This window comes from Penaeus chinensis, chromosome 24 (assembly GCF_019202785.1).
Source record: "Penaeus chinensis breed Huanghai No. 1 chromosome 24, ASM1920278v2, whole genome shotgun sequence".
Lineage (NCBI taxonomy): Eukaryota > Metazoa > Arthropoda > Malacostraca > Decapoda > Penaeidae > Penaeus > Penaeus chinensis.
The window spans coordinates 21,617,653-21,627,652 of NC_061842.1; the positions used below are offsets into that span (position 1 = coordinate 21,617,653).

The 10,000-nt window shown below is 37.0% G+C and overlaps 1 protein-coding gene across 9 annotated transcripts in view; it reads right to left on the reverse strand.

Annotated features, from left to right (window-relative positions):
• Window positions 1-4,238: 4,238 nt before the first annotated feature.
• Window positions 4,239-10,000, reverse strand: part of LOC125038153 (probable dual specificity protein kinase madd-3) — a 56,218-nt gene continuing 50,456 nt past the window's right edge. For 5 of the 9 annotated variants that reach the window (XM_047631498.1, XM_047631490.1, XM_047631494.1 and 2 more), the window contains 6 exons: window positions 9,382-9,552; window positions 8,665-8,794; window positions 8,131-8,275; window positions 7,731-7,866; window positions 6,866-6,972; window positions 4,239-6,108 (listed from right to left, as the gene is read on the reverse strand). In XM_047631498.1, coding sequence (XP_047487454.1) covers window positions 6,027-6,108; window positions 6,866-6,972; window positions 7,731-7,866; window positions 8,131-8,275; window positions 8,665-8,794; window positions 9,382-9,552 — 771 coding nt within the window. In that variant the 3' untranslated portion in view covers window positions 4,239-6,026. The remainder of the gene's footprint in view (window positions 6,109-6,865; window positions 6,973-7,730; window positions 7,867-8,130; window positions 8,276-8,664; window positions 8,795-9,381; window positions 9,553-10,000) is intronic. The other 4 variants (XM_047631493.1, XM_047631497.1, XM_047631491.1 and 1 more) reach the window with 2 other exon arrangements.

Below are 10,000 nucleotides of genomic sequence, written 5' to 3' on the forward strand. Positions count from 1 at the left end.
TCCTCCCTCTCCTCCCTCTCCTCCCTCTCCTCCCTCTCCTCCCTCTCCTCCCTCTCCTCCCTCTCCTCCCTCTCCTCCCTCTCCTCCCTCTCCTCCCTCTCCTCCCTCTCCTCCCTCTCCTCCCTCTCCTCCCTCCCCTCCCTCTCCTCCCTCTCCTCCCTCTCCTCCCTCTCCTCCCTCTCCTCCCTCTCCTCCCTCTCCTCCCTCTCCTCCCTCTCCTCCTTCTCCTCCTTCTCCTCCTTCTCCTCCTTCTCCTCCTTCTCCTCCTTCTCCTCCTTCTCCTCCTTCTCCTCCTTCTCCTCCTTCTCCTCCTTCTCCTCCTTCTCCTCTCTCTCTCTCTCTCTCTCTCTCTCTCTCTCTCTCTCTCTCTCTCTCTCTCTCTCTCTCTCTCTCTCTCTCTCTCTCTCTCTCTCTCTCTCTCTCTCTCTCTCTCTCTCTCTCCTCCTCCTCCTCTCTCTCTCTCTCTCTCTCTCTCTCTCTCTCTCTCTCTCTCTCCTCCTCTCTCTCTCTCTCTCTGATATAACCAAAGTACAGATAACACACATTAATTTTGCCTCACATACAGTGATTAGCGTTAATTTCATGTTGAGAACGGTGTCACTCCTGTTAAAGATATTAAGGAATGTTATACTTTTTAACTGATTATAATCCATTTCAAGAATAAAGGCGATAGGTTGGTTTATATTTCACCTGAATATAGGACCTCAGCCTTACGTGTATTTCCGTTTTTTATTGATCGGGATTAATGTAATGGAGTGATAAGTTCACCAAGTCTAGCCAGCCTGCCCTAGCAGTCCAGCCAGTCAACTTCTGACTCAAGCAATTAATTATGACTCAAGCAATTAATGTGAAATCTGAATTATTTATGAGACAGAAGCAAGATATTCTTTATACACATGAACATGAAAACATTCCTTACGCTTTGAAGATATTTTTATTCGTACTTTTTTTTATACATAGGTCGCAAATAACACTGCTCCTGAATACACAAATGCGTAAAAGAGGATAGGAAAAAAGCAAATTAAATTGATAAGATTAGGGTAATGAGTGACTGATCTCACTTAATATCACAAATGTTAAAATCCGAAGATTCAACCAAAGATCGTAACTCCTGTACATTTTCTCAACGTGATATGAGCGCGTCGGGGGCAGGGAACACACACGACCGCGTTACAGTCTTCACCGTCTTTCGTTGTATTTTGTTAAACAAATAACAAAACTTTCCTATAGTTTCGAAAGAAAGACTGATTCATCGTGTGCTTTAGACTCAGTTTAAAAGGAATATTGTTCTCTTTAATTGAGGGAGAGTTTATGTTCAAATCATAAAAGTAACTGACTATATAAATAGAGATATTGTTAGAAATATGGATAGAAAAAGATAGACTGGCAGAGAAATATAGAGATATAAACTTGTAAACAATATACACAGCATCTGAATTCAGAAATATATTGATATCTACTATTTCTGTTCTTGTGGGTAATATTATCTTATAAGTGTCAGAAATTGAAGATTTGTAAAGCAACATTGCCATGTGTTCAGAATACAACCAACCAACATTAAATTGTATTATAATCAAAGTGCCATTTATGAGTGAGAATTTCTTCTGTGTTTATAAGCCATAATAATTTATTCCGTTTAGTATTAATCTTCATCACACAATAAATACAAGGGAAGTAAAAAAACAAGTAAATGTAGCATGGTATTCTGGAATTTAATTTAATTATTGTCCTTCTAAGAAATGATATATAAATAGTACAATTTTTTTTTCTTTCAAGTGAAGAAAAATAAATGCATTTTTGTGTTTGTGCCACCTACCTTTTTTCTATTTTTTAACTAGAAAAATCTCTGGATTCTTGTTTTCTACTTTCATGATTATGTTATGAAACTTCAAGAGTATTTTTAGTACTTGTCAAAATTGTGAGAAAGGAGTCTCGTATTAAATTAGGAATATACCAAGAGTGTATTGGTACACTTTTGTACTTTGGTTCTGGAAAGGTGGGGAAACAACAGTAATCAAAGTGAAATTTTTTGTTACTGTAAAGCCATGATTTGGTTAGAACTGGCAGCTTAGAATATTCTGTTATAAGGAAATGTCAAGAAAAAATTTAAAATGTTCCAAAGTCATCAGGCAAAAGTTCTTTAGTAGTAGTACCCCTCCCCCCCATCCCTTGCCGTTGTTGCCGTGGAGGGCTAAGGAAACGGAGACTGGGACCCAGTGCTAGGGATCACCCCTACCTTGGACATCAGCCCTCAAGTCCACTAATTTTGCACGTTTTTTTCTCCTTCCCTTTCCATTTCCTTCTGTTCTCCAACCCCCTTCTATCCACTTCCTAAGGTGTGAGAGCCCTGTTGAAAGGATGAAAGGCTGACTTTGTGTCAATCAGGAATGGCCTAGGGGAGCCATGGGCACAGTATTTCCCTGTTTAGTAGTCTAGCCTTTACCACTCAAGGGACCCTGAAGTGTGAACTGTTTCTCTCCCCAACATACTCCAGGCTTATCATGGCTAGTAATGAAGATTTTGTACCGCTATTGGGGCCAATGACTTTTATTCTCCTGGTTCCCTGACCCCAGGCTCTCCTTTGACCACGACTCTGAACACTTCTACTAATACCCCCTCCTCAATGCCAACTAGCACCTCAGTCCAGTCCAATTCATCCATCCAAGTTATTACTCAACCTCCAGAAAAACTTCCCTCCCTTCCCAACATCCTGTACATCACCTCCAACCCCACAGCTTTCTTCACATAATACCCCCACCTTCCTATTATTACTCTGCAGCCTTATTGTCTACCTCTCTCAACATCAATCCCTCTTTCCCACATTCCCTTCCATCTACTAACCTTGCCTCTATCAACTTTTTGAATACTCTGTTTAGTCCAGCCAAATAGGATTTATTTTTCATTTTTCATGATGACCTCTACAGCTCTTTGATAACACTCCTCTCTTCCAGCAATGCCTTCAAAAACAAGTAGGCAAAGTTTCCTTTCGCAGCCACACCCCAATCATTCCCACCTTATTACATCCAAATCCTAAATTAAAGCACTGACTGACTTCACTGGCAAACCCATTCCTGCACAGCTTCATCTCCATCTCCCTGGCCATGATAAGAATTGGTCAGAAGACTAACTCCTTTGCTTTATGGACTATGATGTAGTATCAGTACTACACCATTCCCCTAGAGGCTTTTGTAAGTCCACCACCAATAGACATGACCTCCCCCATGATGTTTGTATTGGAGAATACCTCCCTGTCTGGCCATACCCCCCCCCCCCCCCCCTCCACATCAATGTCAGAATTGTTGGCATCTATGTCACCCTGCCCAACACTGCTGCTCTATAACCGGTGTCCTCTGTGCCCAACCTAGTGATAATCGATCAGACTGCTCTGCACAGTCACGCATGTGTGCCAATAATGTATTTTATAGGGGCTGCTCTACATATAAGTTTGATTGCAAGATGGCAACTCTCAGATTCAAACTTGGCCTCAGGAAACAGTGCTGCTCTTCACTCGACCCTCCTTCCCAAGGTGTTTCTACATCCCCCTCCATCCATTTCTACCTCCTTCCTCTCCCATTCAAACTCCTTTGCAATTCTAAATCCAGAAACCCCCTTCCCTCCTGACACTTCTCCACTATGTCCATTATATCTAATCACCCTTAAACTCCTTTCTCCTTTCATAATCCCTACCTTACCCTACGGACATCCTTGCAGAATCCCCACTTCTTCCTCTGATAACTATGATCTACTTACCCTTTTTAATTCCTACTTTAGTCTAAATACTCACTTTCTCTACCCACACCCTCCTTGCCCTTACTATCCTGAACTGCTAAATGACTTTTAACATGTAGCACATTTAATCATCAATTAACCCCCTTTTCACTACTATACCTTTCTAAAGGGCTATATGACCTATGATGTCAAGCACAGTTATTTTTGCTTTGTAACCAGTGGCTATTAGTAGTAATTTTAAGGGGGAGCAAAAGCTTCAAGAAAAAAGTAGATAAAACAAGTTTCATATTTAATATTTCTAGAAAAAAAGAAAAAAAAATCACTCTAAATCTGGCATGACCTTTACTTATTTGGCTGATGTGAGATGGCAGCATGGACGAAAGGACCAACTGCTTGAGAGGGCATGAAAGTACATGGCTAGAGTGGAAGATATGTCCCACGTCAGAGCCTCCCCTATTGGTCCAGGTCCACTTCCATCCCCGATGTGCTGTTTTGGGTAATGAATTACATTTTAAATGAAAATATTTATTGAGAGCAACAAATTTATGGCCTTGGCATTGATGAAACTAGTCATACCATTGCATGAATAACAAACTTTTCTCTTACAGACAAACTATACATCAGTCAATATACACATCACAATCGATTTTATGATTTTTTTATTTATTTTATTTTTAGATATGGAAAAATGCCCTCAATCTACATTGGTTGTAGCTGAAGCTTTTTTTTAATATTCACAAAATCTACAATGAAGATAATCATCATTCATCAAATTGGAATTTTTTTTATGAAAAAAAAAGGAAAAAAAAAAAAAAAAGGAACATCCTTAAATACACACATACAAAATAAAATATTGGAGAGGGCTGGACAACACAAGTAACTAATATATACAATATAAATATGCAGATATAACACAAATATCCTGCCCTTAGTTATGTACTATATAAAGTATATATTACATACTTTATACCTCCCAAGATAATACAAAAGAAACTGTGGAGGCCCTCCATTACTGTCTGAAAAGATGTATGCACCAGGAAGTACAAACAACAGCCCATTAACATTTCCACCTCCCTTCACTTTTCTGTCAGATGCTGTTTGACTAATTGTCAATTATTTTTGTGTTTTTTCTGATACAAATTGGTCAGTAGCAAGTTTTATGCTATCATTCACTTACAAGAAAAACCCGACAGCAGACATGCCAATCTTCCATCCTACTCTTAAAGTTGGGCAATATGGGAAGCCACGTGTGCTTCGCCAAGCTCCACAAGCTGCTATCTTTACACTGTTTATTTAAAGAGTCCACTTTCTCCGGCAGTGTCATTTCAAATGATACAAGTAGTTTCAGTCATTTGTTCCATATCATCTAACTTTTGTGCAAATTAGAAAATAATGTACATTTTTAAAAAATATTTTACACAGTTCACAACATCACTTTCTTGTACAGAACACATATGAAGTTGGCTTTGATAAAGAGCAGAGAGATCCTTTAGAGGAAGTTCAATTGTCCCTAAGTCCTACACAATACAGTGTGGATGCTCCTTCACACTCCCTTAGTTCATACATTCATTTTCCTAGTAACCAATTGTTCATTACCTCTGAACAAAGAGGAAGTTCACCTTTTGTCATGTGGTAGCCTCATTTTAAAAACAAAAGCTTTTAAAAACATACCAAATGATAGTTCACAGATAATTACAACTTAATGCACAAAGACACATGTAAAATGTTCCTATATTAAACTACCTTGCATCCCTCCCAATGCCATATGCTAATGTGAACAGTTGCTCAGCCTGAAAAAATAAATAAAAAACAAAAAAAAAAAACTTGCTTTCAAGTCCTGAGCTCTGTTTTTATGTATGTATTTATTCTTTTTTTTTTTAACTCTTTTTATTTAGCTAGGAATAATAATGGGACTTTCACCAAGAAGGTGGTTAATTCCACAAACAAGATCACAGGAACTATCAAACCCCATTCATCCTATAAAAGGTTCAATGCCCAATCACCCACTCAAAGAATCAACACCTTCTTTGTACTAACCCATCATCAACAATTTTTCTTACTGTAAAATAATGAACCTTAAAAATATACCATTTCAGTTTAACAAGACTAATAATAATAATGGTAATTTTGCTGAAATCTTTACTGAGATTCAGTTGCTGGTTACGTATATTAAACTGAGCTAATATCTTGACTTATCTACATAATCCGGCACATGAACTGTTAACAGCCCGGGAGAGCACAAGGGAAAGGTATATGAGTTAGGCAGCAGTGCTGTAGGACCCTTGGAATATCTGGCATCACCGTGAGAGGGAATGTGAGCGTTCCCGATGGTCGTCGCCTAACCGCTGGTGAGGAGGGATTTTCTCGAAGAAAGGATGCCTGGAAAGGAAGATGGTACACCTATGTTAGATATTTAATGAATGGGAAGAAATCTGCATTTCTTTCGTTACATAAAAATAAGTGGTTATGTCTTTTTTGCAACAAAAACTGATACCAATTGCATCCAGACTCTTGTTACCATAAAAATAATAATCTGTCAGTTGCTATATAAAGAAATGTCTCTGGGAAGAAAGTTATTATTCAAATATGCCTACCAATTTTATTTCTACTCTATCTAGCAACTTTGCAATACCTCATGACAGGCCAAATATACATCTACTCTGGGTTGCAAATAAGTTGACGGCAAGGTACAATAACAACTTAACCAAGACCTTTTTATATAATCTAAATATCTACAATGTAAAAACAACCTACTAAATGAGTTGTAAAGCCAGACAGATGCGACAAGAAATAATAATTCAAGAGAACTCTAATAATAGATAATGTACACAAAAACAAGGTATGGCCTAAAAATAAAATGCAAAAGTTTCCCATTTTTAAATATAAAATGGCAATATTAACCTCAAAAGTATTAAAAAATATCACCCTAAACATAATATCAAAACATTTTCCATTCTATTCATCTGTAATATAACCTTACAACCAAGTCATGCTAATACTTTTTTCTTTCTTTAAAGTATAAATCAGCAGCATTAACCCAAAAGTATTAAAAAGTGTCTTACTCCTAACATATATATATCAAAACTTATCTTCCTTTTTACTTATCCCTAACACAACCTTGCAACCACATCCTCACCTAAGTGCCTCGCTCAGGGAGATGCGCTGGCCTGGTTCATATTCCAGCATCTTGGTGATTAAGTCGAATAGTAACCTATGGTCCTCATCTGAACTTGTCTGGTAGCTCTGGAAAATTTGGGCAACTCCGTTAGTTTACGTCTGGGATGGATTTCTATCCAGTATATTATTCCATGTGTGAGAGTTAGTTAGCTTTATCATGGAAATCAAGGTATCTGAATTATTTCATTTTAGCTTATGTATGGTGATAACAAAACATGCTATTTCAATATCTGGAATAAAGATAAAAGGTTACCATGATATCAGTGAAGTCAAGTCATCACATTTTTATCATGGTTAAAATCATACACACATGCAACATCAGTCATATCCACTCTAATTCTCAACATACTTTTCATTGAATAATCCACAATACTGAGTATAAACAAGTTTGACACATCCATGCACAGTGATTTATTTTTGCTGACTGCTCTCTTGTTTGCATTCATTAATAAAGGAAGACAAGCAAACAGTCACATATCATTGTTGTTGGGAGGGCAAATCATTACTTCATTACAACAGCAAAGAATTACTTTTAAAATTTAATGAATTTTATAATCAGACTAAAATACACAAATGTCATCTCATGCACTCAGAGTAATTTGTAGAGTAATAAAAAAGCATTTTTTAAGAATCCATCCTAAAATTAACTCCTAAAGTTCTATACTTTTCTGACCATCCACATCCTTTTCCACCCTTCAGAAAAGGGGGAAAAGAATGCGTCCTGACAAGCTCTACAAAAGACTCGTGACTGTATATGCAATACAGTCATTAATAACCATTTATACCTCTTAGTAAAAGATTAGTTGTAAAAAAAGTCTAATTACATTACAAACCAAATATCTGCTCAGCATTACCCTAAGAGGTTTACAGTTTTCGCGCACGTATCTGCCTGCAGAGCTCTTTTCATCCCAGTCTAATTTGCCGTGATAGAAATACTTGGTCCTTGTCTTTCTACCCATTCTGTGACGGAGAGAGAAAAGAATCAGTTCTGGGGAATGAGACTAGGAGAAAAAATTATGAAGAAATTCATAGGGCATATGAAAATCTAACAATAAAGAAATAGTTTTTTTACATCAAGGGTTTTACTTAAGAATTGCTGTTCTAAATATTAAAATATTTATATTTGTAAATTTCAGACAAAGTATATAAAAAAAAAAAAAAAAAATCACCCTAAATAAAACCAGATAAACCTGGAACACATTAACCTCTCTCCCCACACTTTACCTGTAAGGAATGGGTCCGAGGATACGCTCCATCATGGCCAGGTGTTCTCGGTTATCATGCGTTTGGAACAATGTGATCCCCAAGTACAACTCAAACATTATACACCCAATGGACCAGACATCACAAGGCTGCTGCCATCCCAATTCTGAAAAAAGGATTTGTGTGATTACATGTATAATAATATGAAAGTACTGATGAAGTAATAATGTAAGTGATAAGACTTCAGAATGATTGGTGTTGAAATTGAGAACATCATCTTTCTTATGAAAAAGTAATGTTTTCTGATAAAAAAACAATTCAGTTAAATAAAGTCTAACTTTTCCACCAACATTCAAACTACACTACATGAACACTAACTTGGCACTCCCTTTTTAATAACAATTAATTGCTTCCAAGAAAATGCTGATTAAGTTTCCTTTTTTTTATTTTTACGCTAAATATTTGCAATTTACAAAAGCAATTTCATACAAAAATTAAAAACAGCTAGAGAGAAAAAACAGACATGAAAATGACATCATAACAGCCCATACTTACCTAGTATAACTTCTGGTGCTCTGTAATGCCTAGTAGAAACTATAGTGCTGTGGTGCTCATGATCAAATGTTGCACTTCCAAAGTCGATTAGCTGGATGTCCGTCCTTTTTACTGTTCTGATGTCTCGTTTCTGGGGGAAGAGAAGAGGCTTCAGTTAAGGCTCCATTTAGATAAGAAATGTTTGTTATAATGTTGTTACATACTTGGTAGTGCTAATCTGTAAATTATATATGTAATTTGTGGGACTTTACATGTAAATTACACAATGAAAAAGTCTGGATTATCGAATAGGGTTGTGAATAGTGACTCAATGAGTAATTGTGATCTGCATACCAATTGAATGCAATACCAAGAAATGTAGAAAAGAAAAAAAAATTAATAACCCAGAAAAAAAAAACGTCAATAAAAAAAAAAATTGTGTGTGTGTGTGTGTGTGTGTGTGTGTGTGTGTGTGTGTGTGTGTGTGTGTGTGTGTGTGTGTGTGTGTGTGTGTGTGTGTGTGTGTGTGTGTGTGTGTGTGTGTGTGTGTGTGTGTGTGTGTGTGTGTGTGTGTGTGTGTGTGTGTGTGTGTGTGTGTGTGTGTGTGTGTGTGTGTGTGTGTGTGTGTGTGTGTGTGTGTGTGTGTGTGTGTGTAATATATATATATATATAATATATAATATATATATATATATATATATATTTTAAGTACAAAAAACTATATCAAGACAACCTTACCTTCTTGGGATCATATGTTAAGTCGTAATCTGAATCGACGAAGAGGATGTTTTCGGGCTTGAGATCAGTATGAGTAAGTTTGTTGTCATGGAGGAATTTGACGGCATAACACAGCTGGTAGGAGATGTGTCGGACTTGCTCCAGGGCATATGGACGGTAATTGTTGTCCTTCTGCAAGAACGACAGGCAAGGCATTGAATGTAAATGTAAACACAAGTATATTAAAAAGTATAAGGTGACAGATAAATACTGGAGTGTCAAGAAAAGTAGTAGAAGAATAATGAAAGAAAGGGGTATAAAGACGAACAGGTGATAAGGTGACAGATAAATTGGTATGGAAAGAGAAATGTGAGAAAAGTGTGCATAGAGAGGGAGTAATAATCTCCTTCATCTTCACTTGTTATTCCCCACTTTCTTTGACAGGAATTTCACCCACATAATACCTTTGACTTTATTTTAGTATGTTGATATCTAAAAATATGACAGATTCCTTTTCACTCTTGTCAGTATGCCAGGGCACAGGCACAGGTTCTGCAGGTTTTATGCATCATAAAATATATATACTCAATACTTTTCAGGTATTTCTGAATATCTTGAATTTATAACTTACTAAGTTGTA